This window comes from Semicossyphus pulcher, unplaced genomic scaffold (assembly GCF_022749685.1).
Source record: "Semicossyphus pulcher isolate SPU_LCO1_2020_fin unplaced genomic scaffold, fSemPul1.0.p SCAF_2, whole genome shotgun sequence".
NCBI lineage: Eukaryota > Metazoa > Chordata > Actinopteri > Labriformes > Labridae > Semicossyphus > Semicossyphus pulcher.
The window spans coordinates 27468292-27488058 of NW_027211693.1; the positions used below are offsets into that span (position 1 = coordinate 27468292).

The following is a 19767-nucleotide window of genomic DNA, read 5'->3' on the forward strand; positions in this document are numbered from 1 at the left end:
ATCCAAGCACACACAAATATCTATACATGAGCACACCGGCAGCTCCATTGCTGATGTGAGTCCTCCAGAGTGACACTCAGCCACCTCTGACCCTTTTTGTGTCCTTCCTAATCATCATCAGCACACACTTAACTACATTCACAATCATCATCAGTGCCCCAGGACTGACACAAGACTCTATTTTGTTACACACAGACTTCTTCAAGTGCTCAGACGTTGGAGTTATCCAAAAAAACTGTGACCCCAGTGATCCAACAGCTGTCAGTCATTTCTGCCAAGAGTTAGATCACCTGAAATTAAAATTCCTCGTCCCTCTGCTGTCAGAGCCACAACATCTATTTGGTGAGCTTTGTTTTAAACCTTTTTTTAACCTTCTCTGGCCATCTATTTAAGTATGATTAAAGCCACGAGAGTCTTTCACGGCCTATTTTTCTCTCCACTTTGTTCCTCTCAACACATGTGCGGGGATGCTTCTTCCAGATGTGCAGGAGACGGCTCCTGTATGAGCACTGCTCTGGGGGAAACCTGTGTTTGCATGTATGTGCATGTGTCAGGTGTTGATACCTAGCTGCTTTCTTCCCCGTTCCTGGAGGAGTGGTACTCGCTGACAGGCAGGGATCCGGTGGGCCGGTGGTCCTGTCCCCGTGGCCGACCTGTCTGCTCTAGCACGGGGGGGAGAGCTGCTGAGAGCCACACACGCGGGCTCGGTAAAAAAGCTCTAATTACAACAAGGGGAATCAGTGGGAGCTCTACATGATTCACACACAGGATATGAGACAATCTGTTTCCTGACAGTTAGTCATGATCTGGGATTCAGCAGGAAAAAATGCATGCTGCTGAATCTAAAACTTTCTGAAATGTCTCAAGAGTTTTTTAGAGACAACTTCATAACTGAATACTTATGGGAAAATGAGGTCGTTTATTTTAAACTATTAGCTGCAAAACTTAGAGCACGGGTTCTCAAACTTTTTGGGGCCAGGGATCCCTTACAGGGGAGAACATCCTCCAAGGAGCCCCTCATAATCACAACACAGATTAAGCATATGCTCACTAACATTTACACTCTTAGATGCCATTGGAACTATTTGTATTGTAAAACTTAACCTAAATACTTCAGACCTGTTTCATAGTGATAAACAGAAAAACATGTTGATACCACTTCTATATTTTAAAACAGAGGCTCATTTTATTCAAACTGCTTGTTGACTCAGTTTAACAGCTTGATCTTAAAAGCTTTCAGAAAATTACCAGCAGCAAGACAGCCGCAGGTACGGTTCGTTCTGAGCTGATTGAGCTGAGTGATTCATGACAGATTGACTTGATGTGTCACTATCATGTCAGTTTCTATTGGTCCAACGCTCATGTGGGCGGGAGTAATGGACACATTATGCTTGTTTCATTGGCCCAAATCGTCCTCGTCTGTAGACGTGCAGTTTATAATGATACAGCACAATTTTATAATTTATTATACATTTATTTTAATTATTTCGCAAACCCCAACCACTGACTCAGAGGGTCTTTTAGTCAGAGCACAAGTCAGCTACGGGCAGACACACAATTGAGCATACAGTATGCCATTGATAATGTTTCCAATAATTAATGAACATTTACTGTAGAGGTAAAATAATATATCCAATTTACAGAAAGGCCAATGGAAACTGGTTTAGCAATTTATTTATTGTTTCATAAATAAAACTGAATTAAAAACTTTAGATAAACATTTCTGGTTCCAGCTCCTGACAGATGATTTGCTTTTATTTGTCAGATTTATAGCAGAGAGCATATCTTGTTCTGTGTTTTGTTTACAGATTAAGACATCTAAAGATGTCATCATGAGTTCTAGTAACACTGCATGTGTTTAAATTGAGCTTTGTAGATTTCTGCTGCTCTCTAGAATTTGTACCTTTAATTTTCTCTATAATTAGTACAATGCACGACGCCTCCATTGAAACTAGAAAAGTTACACACCTGCAAAATGTGTTGTGTCCAGATGTCCTTATATGAACTTCAAGTCAACTTCAAGTCTTGACGCTGCAGATTCATATTAAATGTAAACGGCTTCAGTTTCCTGGAATAATAATTGCATCCATATATTATTGTATATTGCTTCTTTTTGTTGTTGATCGTCTTCGTGGACTGGCCCTTTTTACAACATCATCAGGTGTGAGTAAAAACAATAAAGAGACTCGACTTGTAGTTGAGGCGAGTTTCGTTCAGTGAGGTAGCACAGGCTCTTTTTTCACCTTTTCCTCCCCTTGTCTTCTTTTCTCCCGTTCTAAATATTCTATTACTGTGTGTGAAGGGTCAGGTCAAACACAGGAAGCCGAGCTGATTGGTTCTACTCGGATATCGATGGGCATGTGTGACCAATCGCTGCTGCCCAGGGCTTTCCCCAGCCTCCATCTGCTGTTGCTGCTGCTGATAAGTGTGTGTCTAATCGTTCCAGCCCGAGGCTTTCCCCAGTTTCCACTCACCTCCTGACCGTCGCTTCCTGTCAGATGTGTTAACGCTGCTTTTAATCAGTTTTACTGTCTCATGCACACACACATACACACACGCGCCGATACAGCTGGCCCTATCCATCCCTGCTCTGCAGAGCACGCTCCATTAAGATTTCACCTCACCCCATAACCCACCCAGATCTCTTACAGCCAAACAACCCGTGAACATGGACCTGCAGCCCTTATCTTTTACCCTTTACTGAGGCCGTCTGCCAGTCTTTTAAACACACATGAATGCAGCATCAAATGTGTGCTACACTTCATTGTTACATTTCAGTTCACCACTTCCCAGAGGCGACTGTTGCCTCAGGCCAAATTAGTGTTTGTATTTAACCCGTATGTTCCTGTAAAACACAAAAAACACATCAGGCCTTTGGTTCACTGGTAGGCTCTTTAAGCTAAGCTAGCCATGCGGCTAAAAAGAGGTCATGGACGGTTTGTCATGAGATTTGTTTCAGACCGTACTGCATGGTACTGAGAGTTAGCCGGGGTTGAACTGTAATGCCTTTGGTGATTCCTCAGAGGTAAATCTAGTACCATTATATAGATAAAAAATACTTAACCCTGCTAAAATAATGAACTTGATTTTAACTTAGTGATTAACACATTGTCTTTGTTATATGTTAGCAGAGCTCAAAGCAGCTCTGTGCTACAGACTGTACAGTAACAAGACGAAGTCTAAACTTAGTATGTGGCTGACCGCATCAGGTCAATGTGCGCTTTTGTGGGCAATGTGTTACAAGGACTGTCCTTATGAGGACAACGTGTTTGAAAGCAGGTGTGCGCTGTGGACGTAGGTGAGGTGGAGGTCCAATATGCTCCATGATCCGCCATTGCGATGTCGCTACACTCTCTCTCTGTGGCTGTGAAAGTACCGTCACTCAGTCACTCAGTCACTCAGTCAGTCACATACAGACCCGTTTGCAGGGCTGACCCTGGTGGTCAGCCAAAAATGGTAAATGGTAAATGGACTGTACTTCTTTAGCGCTTTTCCAGTCTTTGCGACCACTCAAAGCTGCTTTTACACTACATGTCACATGTACAACATGACATAATTGACCGAATGACACTTAATGACAACAGTCATGAACATTCATAAAGACTCATTTGTGTTCATGACAGGTGTCATGTCATGATTATGAAGGTGTCATGTTTCCACGCCAAATGGACTGTACTTCTTTAGCGCTTTTCTAGTCTTTGCGACCACTTAAAGCTGCTTTTACATTATATATCACATTCACCCATTCACACACTGATGGCAGAGGCTGCTACCTAAAGTGCCCAACTGTCAATCTGTTATCACATTCATACCCGTTGGTTATGCCACCGGGAGCAATTTGGGGTTCAGTGTCTTGCCCAAGAACACTTTGACATGTAGCCTGAGGGAGCTGGGGATCAAACCTCCGACCTTCCGATTGAATGACGACCGACTCTATCACCGAAAAATGGTAAATGTGCTGTACTTACGCAGCGCTTTTCTAATCTTCCAACCACTCAAAGCGCTTTTACACTACATGTCACACACATTCACACACTGATAGCAAAGGCCTAAGTGTTATTTCCAACCAGGATCTATAGGCATTCATACCTGATGGCTATGCCTTTGGGAGCAATTTGAGGTTCAGTGTCTTGCCCAAGGACACTTCGACATGTGACTGTAGCAGTGGATCAGGGATGCAACCACCAAAACCACTGAGCCACAGCCGCCCCAGTAACTCAGTTTATGCATGTTATGTTTCTGCATTTTATTTCTGATTATGTGCTCTCTTTCAAAACAATCACGTCCACAGAATCTCAAAATGAAATGTATAAAAGCTGAATCAATCATGGTTGTATTTTCTATCTTGATGTTTAGATGTAACATGCTGTAACATGCTGTCACTACAGTGTGCCTCACTTAGCTGCTGGTGTAGACTGAGTCTGGGTAAAGCAGTGAGGTTGACGGGGTTAATAAGGTGTTACTGTAGTTGTTAACAGGATGACAATGATCTGATAATGAGAGAAACACGAAAAGAGGAGATCTATTAATACCTCTGGATCACGTTATTATAATACCAGTGGATACCACTGTTTGGAGCGTGTGTGTGTGTGCGTGTGTGTGTGTGGTGCATATGGTAAAACACTCTGCAGGCCTGCTGTTAGTCACACTCCCGCGTCTCAAATTGAATTAGCGTTGACAGCACACAGCGCCAGCCGCGTGTATGTGTGTGTGCACTAACTTTTGGCAAGGTGTGTGTGTATGTGTGTGTGTGTGTGTGTGTGTGTGTGTGTGTGAAACAGAAGAGAAAGAGGGCCTTCCCCCCTGAAATCAATTAAGCGAGTATAGGTCTGTAGTTGTGGTGGTGAGGGGGGCACATCCTGTAGAGGGCAGCCCAGACAGACAGCACCATCTGGGGCAGCAGGCGGGTCGACCCTGGGTTGAGACATGAAAGAAGCAGGGCAGGGATAAGAGGAGAGGGGAGTACAGGCCGGCGTTAAATCACTCTTCTTCTCTCCACTCTTACCCTCACCCCAGCCCCTCATCGGCCACCTGATACATCAACCACGGAGCATAATTTTCACTCAATCCCTCTCCATCTCTTTCCGTATTCTGCCCTCTCTGTGCTGTATCGCTCCCAGGAGTGATAACCTGTCATACACAGGAAGCAAAAAGAGGTAAGAGCGATCCATCCCTCTGTCAGAGATAGGGGAAAAGAGAAAAAGAATATCTCACATCTCTTGTTCCATAAAGGTGATTTATAGCTCCATATTAAATAAAACCATTACCACAGAGCGCCTTTCTCTTTATATGTATTCTCTTTCTCTCTCACACACACACGTGCACCTGTAGAATCCTCCTCAGGTCCATCACACAGGAGGAAAGGAATTAGCAAACACACACTCTTTAAGGAGGGGGGGGGGTTGGTAGTGTGATGGACAGCCAGGGTCAGAGTGTGCGTTGTGTTTGTTGGTCATGAGCTGAGTGCTGACAGCCCTGCTCCAGCCGCCCTGCACCGAAACACACACAGCTCTGTGATGAAGAAAGGGTCGACTGAACAAGGAAGGGTTCAAGTTTTTCAATAAAGACCATCGTAAACTGTTATTAACTAATATTTACTGTTGCAAAAGCAATCAGCAAAAGTGTCCTCTTCAAAAAAAGAATGCAGCTACAATGGCCTCATTAACATGTATCATCTAGTCTTTCTATAGATATATGTATTTACTGCAGGTGGTCCACACGGAGCTAATGTTGGGTCATCTTAGAGTAAAACTAAAGCTGTATCTAGCTTCAGTATTCTGATCATTTACTAGAGTAAAGCTAATGATACCACAACCAGAAACACTCCACTGATAGCCTACACTGATAATGTAATTTAAGTTGAAGTACCTGCACCTGTGGCAGCACCTGTATTTTAATTTGAAAAGTATTTAAATCATCAAAACATTACATTGTTTTTTTTAACTTGGTGACTCAAAGTTTTCCTTTGTGGATTGAAAATTCTTCTATTTAATCCTCAATATAGTTTAAAAAGCCAGTTGATAATATAACAATGCAATGAGCTCAAAAAACAAGGGTCTGTGCCCATGTTCACTGGGCAGTGACAGAAAAGCCTGTACCAGCTGGAAATCTTTTGTTCTGAGAATGTTTCGAGCGGGAAGTTTTTGGTTCCCAGAATGTTCCTTTTAATAGCAGGAGAACGTTCTCTGAAAACATGTTCAGAAAGTTGCAGTGAGAATGTTCAAATCACATTTCAGGAAGGTTTTATAAATCACGTTCTGATAGTTCAGGCCGTACTAACATCCTGAAAAGATCCTCAGCATGTTGCAGTGAGCATGTTCTACCTTTGTTTTTATGTAACATTGAGCAAATGTTTTATAAAAGGCGTTCTGACATCTCAGGCCTCAATAACATCCTGAAAACATCTTCAGAGTGTTGCATCTAAAACGTTTGTCTTAGTTTTGACGTTACAAGAACTTTATTTGAAATGATAAACATCCTTAAAACGTTCTTTGAATATTAGATTAAAACATTTTCTTTCAAACGTAATTAGAACTTGTCGGTAATGTTAGCTGATGTTATGGGGACGTTCCCTGCTAGCTGGGACATACACACCACTCAATACACTCTTAAATGCATTGATTGTGTAACGGTACAAGTTTAGCCCCGCTGTGCTTCCTTTTGAATCTCTTACACAACTCACTTTGTCTGGTATAAATGAACACGCAGCATCTCTGAGTGTTTGTCACTGAAATGAGGCAGCAAAGGTGCAGATAGGAGGTGAGGTATGAGGGAAAGTGTGAGACCTGCTCGTCATTAACACTTTCTCTGCAAAGGCATGAGTGTGACTCCTGAGTGGACCCCTCTGAGGAAACCCCAACACACACACACACACACACACACACAGACGTGCAGGCCAGGTGCCAGGCCACATGTTAAAGCACTTTGTCCTCCACTCATGTAACCTCTGCTCCTGTAAGACAGGGGCCTGTCAGGGAGCACATGCCTATGCGATGCCCCTGTGACCCGTGTCCACACACACTTGTGACCGTACCGCAAGTAGCATGCATAACACACACACACAAAGCATGTCAGCACACTTGTGATATAATGCTCCAAGATCACAACAGAGGAGGATCTCAGAGTCTTTTATTCAGAAATGACTCGTTGAAGTCCTCGGCAGCAGTGATGTGTTTGAGATAAAAGATAAGCTAAGATAATAAGGTAGTTTGAGTAAGCAGCGTGCCTGCTTGATAGGGCAGCAGAAGGGCGCTTAATAGCTGTAAAACTGCCCTTGCTTTTCACATTATAACTCAGAGTAATTTAATTTCAGCCACAGCTGGTTTCACTTTTAACTTTACAGCTGCGCTCAGTCACGTCCTATAATCTGACCTGATAAATAACCAGCTTTTATTGAGTTTGCAGAGAAAATAGAATCCAGTATAAACCTTCACAAGAGGCTCGCGGAGCCAAATACGAGCGAGGCTGGAGGGCATGAAGGAGGCTGGTCAAAGGTGCTGTGTGTAGTATGTGTGTGTGATCGAGTGTATTACAACTATTATGAGGAGATAGCTGACGTGTGTGTGTGTGTGTGTGTGTGTGCGTTAATCTAATGAAGGCAGAGTATATTTACACGTCCCGACTCTCTGCCGAGCCTCTCTCCCGTTTCAGGATGCCATTTCACATGATTGGAAACAAATGACTTCAGGGTCAAATTTCTCTCCCTTTACTGCCCGTCAATCACACCGGATCGGCCCCGAAACTTCCCTCCTCGTGTTTTTACAGAGTAGAATCAGCACAGTTTCCATGTTATCTCAGCCACCACCTTCAGGAGGATTATGCTGACAGATTGTCACGCAAATTAACAATGTGGGGGACAGACAGCGAGGTTAATCATCGACAGACTGATAAAAGGCTCCGACTCAATGCTGCTTTTTAATCAACTTTGGCTTTAACAAGTTTTTAAATAAGATTCAAGTTTGATGAGACGAGAAAGATCCGTATGAGGTCAAAATGTTAAAGATATGCATTAACTTACAGGCTATAGCTATACGTGTAAGTTTTTGCAGACTTTACAGAGCACTATTTTTAATTGAAAGGAATTAACACTGGTAAATACATTTTATAAAAAGAGAGATAATCTGATGTTCGTATGCTAAATATGAGGCCACAGAAAGCAGCTAGTTTGTTTAGCTTATCATAAAAACTGGAAACAGGGGAAACAGCTAGCCTGGCTCTGTCCAACAAAACTTTTAACCACCCGACAGCTTATCTGGAGCTTACTTATTAACACGTTATATCTTGCTTGGTAAACCTGTAGAAAAACCAAAGTGTACAGAAGCAAAAAGTAGCCCGACACATACCAAGGAAAAGGCCACAAGCTGTTATTTGTACATGTTTAAACAATTGAACAAATGTGCATTTTAAAGGGCCAGTTCGCCTATTTTCAACCTCAGTCCTATCATTGCTTTTATGGGGAGCTTATGCCATTATGGTAGAATCAAAATGTAGTTTCTCTCTGTGCCTTTGGAGGACGCTATCTGCTTCTCCAGTGGGCCCTGGAAAACCTCCGCCAGGCTACGTAAAACGCGTCATCTGGCGGAGACTAGGGAGCTCGCTAAAGTACACTTCCTCAATCTAGGACGCCCGCCTCCGATGTCTCCTGTCATGTCTCCTTCAAAATCATCAGTTTGAAATGTAGACTGCAGACCTAAAGATTTTTTAGACGATCCCCCAGCATATTCTTGTGTATGTCGGGTTCTGTACCGCTCTGAGCCATTACCTGCAGCAAAAACAGTAGTATTTCACTCCAGCGTCTTTCGCTGGGCCGTTCCTTTTAGAGGGAGGGGCGCAATGCACGCTGGGGGTTGTAGGAATGTAGAATAGGCGAAACCACAAGCTGTATTTAAATTCAATTTCAAATATTATTGCTTCTACCGATTACAGAGAACACCAGCTTTGACTGACAGTGGCTTTTACAGGGGCAACTGCTCCTCTAAGTTACTCTAAGCTTTCCAGGTGGTAGCTGCATTTTGTAACCTATAAAGACACAGCTGGGCTAGTTTGCTTGTTTCCAGTCACTATGCTAAATGAAGCTAACCAGCTGCTAGCGATAGCTTCATATTCAGTGTACAGACACAGTCTTACTCTCAAAGCAAAAAAAGTATTTCCCAAAATGTCAAACTATTCATTTTTCTAAAAAAGCCTTTAATCTTCCAAATAAATAATTTACTGTTGCAGTTAAACACATACTGTAGTATTTAGACACCAATAAGGACAGGTGCTTGTGTCTCACTGTGTGTCTCTGTGTGCCTCTGCTGCAGGGTGGCAGGTGCAGAGTTCAGCTCTCCTGGTATGAAAGCAATTTGTCTAATTGAAAGATCAGAGTTAGTTGGGAGTTTAAAATGATTGTCCTTCAAAGCCAAACATGGAAATGACAGACAGTATCAAATAACCAGCCCAGATTACGTCTGTGTGCAGACAAAGGGCAGGCTGTTTGATAGCAGCGCACCTGACCGCGCGCTGAAGCCGGGGCCATCCCCTGCCTGAGTTCTTCAATTAACTCCTTCCTGCTATTTCCACGTCCAGCGCGCATTAGCTCACTGCCATGCTTGGCCATGACAACTAAATTGCTGTTTGGTTACGACCGTTTGTCGGGAAACAGGCCATTTCCCCCGCTTTGCCTAAACCACTGTTCCTCGCTCTGCAGAGAGAGAGAGAGAGAGAGAGAGAGAGAGAGAGGGAGGGGATGGTGCGGGCTTTGAGTCTGAGCTGAAGGCAGGAATTATCACATCAGCGGGTAAACGGGCGTGCCCTCTCTGGTATGGACAAAAAAACACAGCATTATGTTGGCCCGCAGCGGTTAGAGGTTTTCACTCGGCACACAAGAGTTCACTTCTCTGAAGGCCTTCCACATGCCTCCCAAAGTCCAGGCTTCACACAGCAGTATTGATTTACTGTTGATCCTGGAACAATGTTACAACAATGACTATAATGATGATGGCACGGCTGCTCGAGCGCTTTGCAGAGGGCAAAGAAAAATCATGCTGCAGACCTGCCTTCTAAAGGCCAGCATGAAACAACCCTTTCACCCCCATGCGTCTCTGATTAGTGCTGTTATTGCTAATAAAGTACAGGAATGGAAACTGACTGAATCCTGGCAGCTGTTGATCTTCTCCTAAAATCACAGAGAGTCCTGATGAGCTCATGTTATTAGTTAGGGACGGCCAAGACGACTGAGATTCTGTATCGAGCTCAAAAACACAAAACATGCGATTGTTTAACATAATAATTACAACAGAATGTCTCTCCTGTCGTTTGCATCACGTCTTGTGCGAAACTTCCTCCTGTTGCACATTAGCACATGCTCGTTCCTGTTTTACTTTGAAATATGCTGCAAAATGTATGTGAACACAAACACAGAAAAGATGTTTCCTTGCACTTTGTTTAAGCACAGAAAGAATAATGGTGTGATCTGAATAAAAAGTATGAAAAATACTTTAATGGGTCCTTATGGTCAGTCAAACAGTCACTCTCATGTTCATTAATGTTTATATTACGCAGGTCCTTTTGCTGATGCTCTTTGGTAAACCATTACAGCATTTGAAGTAAGGCTGAAAAGAGGCTCTGCCCCGCGGCAAAGAAACTTTCTGTCCCAAATAAAAATGTTACATCCTGTCTACATCTCTGTCCGCTCCATTGTTGGCTCTATGTGAGCATGCACCGTGAAGAGAAGCAGCACATGATCTGCTTCAGGATCTGTTTTAGTGCTGGGAAATCCAACACAGTGTATAAAACCATTTTTAAATACTAAACATCCCCCACTGGCACAGCTCTGTCTTTATTGCTCCTTTGAGGTTTGCTCAAATGTTTTGTTGCAATAAGCTTTGGCTTGTTACACTCAATGGGCCGGAGCCTGAAAGTGCGGTCCAGCTGTCAGAGGCAGTGGTTGGTGGTCGGGTGCCACGGAGACTGGCGCAGCAGACAGTCTGTGGTGTCCTCAGCTAGTTTGGCGTGCCGGGAAATAGCAGTGAGTTGGGGGCTCAGGGGGAAGCTGTAGCGGTAAAGACAGTAGGGGCCCGCAGTGTCAGAGAGATGAGGGAGTAGAGACGGCCCCTGAGGGCCGAGGGGGCTGTGGAGGGGGAAGAGGCAGTGGGAGCCCCCCGGAGAGACGTGAAGACACGGGTCCCTGCAGTGGGGAGGTTTCTTCGCCTGCAGCGCCGAGAGAAGCGGCAGGTCTGTCAGCGGAGACAGCGGGGGGAGGCCTCTCAGTCTGTCTGCTCCCAGGGAGGAGAAGGCTCTGCTGGGCAGCGGGGAGGCGGGTGAGGTGGCGGAGGCCTTGCTGTAGAGCGGCAGGGCGAGGGTGTGGAGGGCGGCGTCCTGACAGGAGAGCCCTGAGACGGAGAAGGGATGAAGGGATGCAGAGGAGGAGAGAGGGAGGAGACTCTTCATGCTGCCGGGCGACGACCCCGACCCTGTCGAAAACACAAAATCAGAACCTTGAATCTCTAAAACTAAACCGCTCGGTGGAGAGACGTATTGACGCACAGTACCTTGGAGCTGTATGCTGAACGGTTTAAAGTCCAAGCTGAGGGGGCCTCTCCAGGGATACGACTCCAACAAGCCATCCAACACCCCCCTACACACACAAACACACACACACTCATACTGTAAAAACACTGAAAAATGTTATCCCAGGTATTTAAGAAGTGGTTGTGAGAGGTGTGAAATTCTGCACTACTCTCTTCAACTTCATTTGAAGGTTTTATGTGGTGTCATATGTCAGTGGCTGAACCTTAAATCCCTCTTGGGTCCCTTTCTGGATTTCTTTCTGAGCTGTAACAAGTGTGGATGTTCGCTGAGGTCTCTGTACCTGTTCCTTCCTGGATCCCTGAAGCCTTTGGCGAACGGGTTCCTGTCGATCTTTAGTTTTGTGATCTTTCCCAGAAAAGAGAGACAGACACGGGTTAGAGTGGACGTGTCAACCGCTGACGTGTAAGCTAACAATGAGCTCAGCTTTACAACAGCAGGGAGAGCGACAGAGCTCTCCCTCTGGGACTGCATCTCCCAGCAGCACCCGGGGCAGTCAGCCATGTCAAACAGGGTTCTTGGAGGTCGTGCAGTTTTATTTGGGGCTTTAATAGGCTGCGGACTCCAGCGGTTCTCAGTCACAGCTCGTTACTGAGTTTCTGTAATAATACGTTCTCTGATCGTAAAAGAAGCCCTGATGAAAAGAGCTGGCAGTCCCCGCGGACAGCTCTGTAACTGGAGGAACAGGAGCCAACAGTGGGGTCAGATACACACACACATGCTCAGAGCAACTGGCCGGCAGAAAATCAGGACACTGCAATTTATGATTTTGTGGAGACCAGCAAGCAGGGCCTCATCACCTTCTTCATGTTCACATTACAGCATTTTTAACTGTTGATTGGATGACTGAGGGCTATGACTGTGTGCAGCAGTGTCAGATGGAGGGCTAGCAGAGGACTGAGGTCACAGGGCCCTGATGTGAGGAGGGCCCACAAAGATTTAAGACTGAGTATCTGTGGATGCAGAAAGGGGCCCTTTGGCCTCTGTACAGAATCCATTATGAGCTACAACCCTGACTGTGTGCACGACCGTTGAAAAGACTCAAAGTTTGCGTCCTTAATATTTCTGCCACATAAGATTGCAGGATATAAACAAATGTAATCAGATATGTAGCAGAAATCTACAGTGTCTTTATTAGCAAACAAAAAATAAGTTGTTTAAGAACACAAATGACCAAACATGTTGAACACGTGTTTCATAAAATGCAGTATTTTCCAAACCCTGTCTGTTTGTGATTATGTTACAAAGTACTGTACTGATGTACAGTACAGGCCGGCCTGAGCGAGCGTTACCTGCTGATTCTGATAGGCCGTGACGGTGGTGAACTCGGTCTCTGGGAAGCAGAAGCTGTGCACTCCTTCAGCAGGCAGAGACTGGATCTGTGACAAGTCCAGCCGGGGGTCGTGCCGGATGATGTGCACGCGCGGTTTGTATTTATGCATCGACTGAAGAATGATCTGGAGTGGAGATGAAAAGGAAATGTATAAATCTAATATAACTTGAGCCTTAGTTATATTGTTGACTGCAGAGACAAAAGTAAAGTCTAAAGTAAAGTGTAAGTTCATTATCAATTAATTAATTTATATACCAATCAATCATTTTAAAAATAAAAAAATATCTGAATTTCTGAAAACTCATCACATTACTTCCATTGTCCAAAACCAAATAGTATCCACCTCACGGTAAAGAGACAAGAAGAAGAGACAAACCGTCATTTGAGAAACATTGTTTGAAAAAATTAAACCACATTTAACTCTGTGAACTCCAAATAGTGACTCCAATAGTCACTGTTATATATTTTGGTTGATTTGCTAATTGAGTAATCAGCTGCTGCTTTCATTAGGATAAAAGAAACTGTATTTGTGCGGATGTTGCTCAAACTTAAAGTTTTTAAATGTATTATAACCATAAAACATTTTACGTATGAGAATATTGGCCACTCATGTTATTTAGCATGTAAACCATTTCAGTTACACAGCTACAGTAGGTTATTTAGTAAGGTAACATAAGAAGAGAACAACATATAATTTTATAACAATGTCACGACAGGCACCATAGTCTATGATATACTAATATTTTACTCTATGACAAAAGTACATTTGTGCTATAATTGCTGTTACAGATATTGTTAAAATTGAAATAGATTTTAACATAAACACAGAGCATTAAACATGATCCAATAAGTGTATCATACACGTAACCCTAACTAACCATTTCATGAACTTTACAAATTCTATTTGAAATCTCTGAAACAAAATAGGATAACATGTTTAACGAACAATCATGTTTGCTGGAGGGGGCTGAGTATTTCTTAAAGAGGTTCATAAAAATAAAAGCTGATTCACCAAAAATACATCTAGCTGCTTATAGTGCCGCTTTTATGTTTTTTTTTTTAAACCATTATTCTCATTTTGCGTGTTAACTATTTTGTGAATTACCATCAGAAGTAAAATAGAATATTAAATGAATAATTTTGAGAAATATAAGGTTTCTGAAATGCATGAAGCTAAACAGATTAAAGGCCACACATCTTCATGAGTCAGCTTCAAACAAGTTTATAAAAGAAACACTTTTTCAGAGATGTTTAAAAGCCAAATGAGTAAAAAAGCTGTTTCAAAAAGTCCATGTAAGGTGATAAACTGACGACAACAACACAGGTTACGACCGTGCTTTGGAGAACCACGTTTATCTATCAGTAGACCAGAATTATGAATCCTCCAAACACACATCATTCCAGTGTGATTTTATAAACATGAGGACCAAGCGAAAAGCCTCCTGCAGGCTCCAAGGTCACAACATCTGTCACATCTGTACTTCACTGAACCTTTACAGGAAGTTCTGGATCTGAAAAGGATTTCCACTTCCTACATTCCAAAAAAGACACTGAGGCTTTCCCTCCTTTACAAGTTTTTCACTGAAAGACCAGACATGGCAGGACAGGGTGGTGCCAAAACATTGATTTCCTTCTTTACTGTAAAACCTTGAAAATAAATTAAAGTAACCCTAAGAGTTATTTTTAAATAAAAAATAATAAAGAAGATACATTTAAAAAACACCTCACAGCATTTTCGCTGTCATGTATCACCTTTAGGTCCACAGCACAGATCTATCAGTCACAACCACTTATCCGCTCGGCAGACAGAAAGAGGAAGCAGCGCATGCTCAGATCGGTTACCTACATGACCCTTGTCGTCCATCTCGTTGTTGGTGAGTTTGACCCGGTCAAAGCTGATGACCTGACGCATCCACGTCTCTCCTGCGCACGGAGAGTCCGGGTGCACGTAGAGCCGGGGAGAGATGCAGGAGTGATCCGTGTTTCCAGCCACCATCCACTGCGAGCTGTGGTACACATACCTGCCGGCGATATGTGCGGGTGTGAGTAAGAGTACATAAATAAGGAGTTTGAATAGTTGAATACCAACAAGCTCACACAAACAGAGTCACACACCTGTAGCGTTTTGAGTCCACGGGCATGACGTCCATTGCAATGTAATACTGCTGGCACGGGTCCAGATTGCGCACTTTTACGCGCACAGAGGGAAACATTCTCCTATCGAGAGGCGAGAGAGATGATATTTCATTAGAAACTGGCATGGCTCATGTTTTATCCTTTATTTAATTAAATGTAATTTAAACCTTTTTCAAACCGTTTTTCTTGTTTAAACCATTTTGGCCGGCATGGATTTGACATCATAACACATCCAGAAAGAGTTTAGGAACAACAACTCGAGGCAGAAACTTTCCTGCGTTTAGCGGCCAAGTTCAGAGGAAAGTTCAGGGGCCTCAAGGGGCCACGAGGGCATCTTCACTGCCGAGATTTATAGCGTGTGTTCCCCGTAATTGAATAAACGGAACCAAGATTTCAGCAAGTAGTTATGTCCCAATAACTCATTTCTGGAAGAAAGGGAAGATTGCGCACGTGGCTTCCCATCAGACAACGGATGATATTCTTCTAAACTGAACCAAAAAGAAAAAAAAGAAAATCAAGCTGACCAGGAATTTCTCTGTGTCACAAGATTTTAGTATGTAATTGAATGATTATATAAAATATGTCTGGAATGGCTGGAGAGTAGAATTTAATTCAGTTCGACAAAATTTAATAAATTCCTAATTTTCTTTTACTTTCAACAAAACTTGTAAATGTACGTCAGAGGATCTAATGCGCACTGGGTTTTTTTAAATTCAAGAATAATAACGGAAAGATGATACAATTTTAAGGCCGAAATTTCTGTTCCAATATTACCCTGACTGATTAACCGATAACTCCCGAGTTCAGCTATTTGTTTGGAAAGAGTAAACTCTGCTCTGCTGCTGACTTCAGATCAACTGCAGCCGGTTTACACCTGATAACGCGCACCTGTCACCGCAGAACTGTTCATGTAAATATCATATCATGGTATCGCTGATAATGACCACTTCAACCATACTTCATTTATAACTGACACCGGAACGCGGAAATTAACCTGTAATTATAACGGACTTTAACGAAAGAATGTTTGGCTCTTTAAAACAAGGACCAGGTTGTTCCTGTTTGTGGCCCGGTTGCAGAATTTGGGGCCTGCTTTGTTTTTGTTTTATAAGTGAGAAAGTGTCGAGATTTTTTTTTAAGGAAAAAAGAACCCAGTTCTTCTTCTCGTGGCGTTTATATTTCGTGGTATCTTATTTTGTCTTATTTAAAACACTTAAGTCTGTCAAAGTTGGCCAAATATGTTTTTCCACGAATAGCCCCATTTAACAGCCTGTCCGTGAGTTACTGGCAGCTCCAGATTTGGCGCTTGAAATGTGTAGGATTTAAAGGACGGTAGGGCCCTTAAAGGCCATGGATGCAGCTGCGTAAGTTCTCTTTGTTACAGTTACATCAATATCGTTCTTTTCTTCTTTCTCTTCCACATTTTGTACCTGCCAGCTTTGGTGATGATCATCTCGGTGCCGATCTCGTAAAACCTCTTCCACAGCTCGGAGCCCTGCAGCTCTACGCGGACCTCTGATCTGTCCGCGCGGCAGTCCCTCTCCTTCGGCTTGTTCTCCTCTCCGCTGTGGTCAGACTCCTCAGCCGATGACCTGACAGTCTGTCTCTCCGGGTCAGAGGGAGTGTCCTCTGTCCTCCTCGGTGTTAAACCTGTTTTCTTCATCTGGCTGACTGGATATTCTCCTAGGCCTATAAAGGGGCAAACACTGGGATAAGTGAGGCGCTGAGCCAGCGGGGGAAAAAAGTTGTTCTACTGAATACTTTACAAATTAGCTGCAACTTTAACTTTTTGATTTGAAGTAGCAGTAGATATAACGTTTGAATAATCTAACTTTAAAGGACCCCGCAGAAAGTTCGTTGATTTTGCAAAATCACATCAAGAATACTTGTAAAAATGTCTCCTTTCAAAATAATAATTTAATCATTTTTCAACAGATAAAATAGATGAAACAGGTTACATTTTATAATATAATAAGAGGATCAATTTCAGGTCTGATAAAAAGAAAGGGGTTGTTACATCTTGTGCGTAAAATGCGTTTATATGTAAGCAATGACTTGCTCTCGAAAATCCTGCAGCCTTTCTGCCTCACCACTAAAGATGCTCGTATCGCTGCCGGTGTCTCCAGCTGAACTTGACTCGTGTCCCTCCGACACTTTCATCCTCTTGCAGGGTTTCCCGACCAGCGCTTCCACCGAGAACGCGTGAGCCCGCGAGCTCAGACCCTGCATCTTAGCGAGAGATCCCGTCGTTCTGTGAGTCGTTAATTCGTCTGAACTCTGACTTTGTACCGAACAAGGTTCGGTGCCCGAGCTCATTCAGGACAAGGACGGGACAGACGAGTCAGCAGCAGAAACAGCAGCACCTTAGGGAGCCCCTCTTGTCTCGCGGCGGCTCCGTGACGCTGCGTAATTGATCCAGTGCCTTCCCATGTGTTCTCCAAGACGCGCACCTTCATCCAAAATCCTTGATTATTGGCACGCCTCCCCCTCCACTACAATATTTCCTCTCTCCCTCTTTATCCGTTTCAGTGTCTCCCCTTTCCTCTCTGTCTCGCAGAGGGTTTGTTCCTCTGGTTTCCCTCTGCGCGTCACAGAGAGGGAGGGAAGAGCGCAGCGGGCATTCCTCCACATGGGCCCGCGCTGCAAAAAATATCTAGCCAAGTACTTGTCCTGGACTTAAATCCAATTTTCTTCAGACAAATGAGAAAAACTGTATTTATAACCTGACAAGTGAAATTCAAACTTTTCCCTCTGAAGCAATCAGATTATTTCCTTTGGAAAAGTCACTTTGGAACGATGCAAAATGAGGCAGATGTTCAGCATCAGCAGGTGTAATTGAATTCTTTGGGGATATTTAATTCCGTTTATTTTGATGAGAACAAGTTAAATAATCCAATCATTAGCGGTTTAAGCTGTTGAGGAAAATAAATGAGTCTCATTAAATTACATTTATTTTTTGCAGTGTTCGCTTGCTCTCTGCGGCCTTAGAGCACCCAGGACATCCAGCAGCAGCTGCGTCTTTACGCGCAGTGCCACTGTAGGATGAGCAAAGTTTAGGCAGAACAGGTCAAAGTGAGAACTATTTTTATTTGTATTTTTAGGTGTATGACACTGTATATTTTAATGCACGTTCAGTGAATTTAAATGCATAGTATAGCAGGATGTAAAATAATGATTTCAAATTCATAACGCTACTTGGATAAACGACATAAAACTACAGGCAGGATTTGTCTCTGATAAAAAAATCTCTTAAAATCCGTGAAGCTCATTTTTTCTCAATTCTTGAGCCCAAGCCGCCTGTTGATGGCCCCGTGTGTTTTCCATGTCGCTTCCTTCCATTTAGACATCCGATAGATAAATAGAAAGAACACTTTAGAACACTGGCGGGGCAGTGCAGGCACAAATATTTAAGTCTTTTAATTCAGGCCATCTGGAAGGTAAAATATCTCCATGAAACTCGTTGCATTTTGAAGCTAACATTTCCTATATTAATTTGAAGGCTTTCCTTAAAGCGCTCTCTTGTCTCCCGTCCCACCGGCATAGAAGTGGGATTTTTTTTTCTTTGCGGTGCCCGGTGAGGGTGTGCGCCGGTCTGGTTCTCATAAGTGCGGAGATCAGATGAAGTTCGGCGCACAGGGGGAAAACTGGACCGTAATGACAGCTCGGGATTATTACATTACTGGTCGACATGAAATAGATCCGCTTTACACAAATAAAAGTCAGCGAAGGCTCTATTTAAAATGTTTTTAATCACATGATATAATTGCTGTGAGGAGAAAACAAATGAGGGCTGTGTTTACGGCACGGTTGGTTTGGTTGGTGATGGAAATCTCTGACAACAGCCGGGAAATGGAGAACTATGACCAACCGGAATCACATGCTCTCTGTCATCAGAACCTGTTTTAGGACTGCAGATGGATTTATGTTTATTCTTTCTCAACTTGTCGTCTTCCTCCTAGGCTGTTACAAAAAGAGCATCCCAAACACGCGCCTGGACGAGAAAGTGAAAAACAGAAATAACCGCTGCGTGTTTGTGCGCGTAAAGGCGCACTGCCGCTGCTTCATGGCGAAATAAAATCCTCCAAAAACTGTCAGAAATAGCCTGCGTAGTTTTATTTTTCATGTTGTCTTCAGCAGTCAGATCATAAATCATCGTCATGGGATTATGGGATGTCAGCCCGGTGGTGACGGGCGCGCATGGCACAGTGATGCCTGGCTCTGCTGAGCACAACAGGAAGCTGCTTCTCGTTGTTTTGTGAATCCTGATCCAGTGCAAATCTGTATTTGTCCCATTCGGGGATGTTTGGCACACATGTTTCCTCTTATTAAGCACAATACGCACGCTTGGCGGAAACAAGAGACTCAAATCCAATTTAGCACGGGCCTCAGGTTTCCATTAATGCGGAAGTTTGATGATCAGCTGCAATTAGGCTTTCCGATCAGTTTGCCCCTTTAGGCTCGCTGGCATGCTGCTGATTTGCGGATCCGCGACCTAATTAATGATTATTGGTGAATAATTGGTTTGCCTTGGTGGGCCTTATTGAGGCTAAAGTTCAACACATTAATCATGAAGGTAACTTTCAGTTGGTTTCAGTTTCTTTTTTCTTTAAATACGCGACTTTTATAAATTCAATTATTTTTCTTACTTTAAGTACAAGTTATTTCTTCTTTGACATTTACCGTGTGTGTGTGTGTGTGTGTGTGTGAGGCAGGGTTAGTACCCGAAGAGT

General features: G+C 43.3%; 1 protein-coding gene across 1 annotated transcript; it reads right to left on the minus strand.

Annotated features, from left to right (window-relative positions):
* Positions 1-10914: 10914 nt before the first annotated feature.
* Positions 10915-17266, minus strand: tbx22 (T-box transcription factor 22). Its single transcript, XM_069670501.1, has 8 exons — positions 17128-17266; positions 16468-16687; positions 15017-15118; positions 14748-14922; positions 12861-13025; positions 11852-11916; positions 11523-11617; positions 10915-11453 (listed from the first exon to the last, which is right to left on the minus strand). The coding sequence occupies exons 1-8, from the start codon at positions 17264-17266 to the stop codon at positions 10915-10917; spliced, it is 1500 nt and encodes a 499-aa protein (XP_069526602.1).
* Between the last annotated feature and the right edge of the window lie 2501 nt (positions 17267-19767).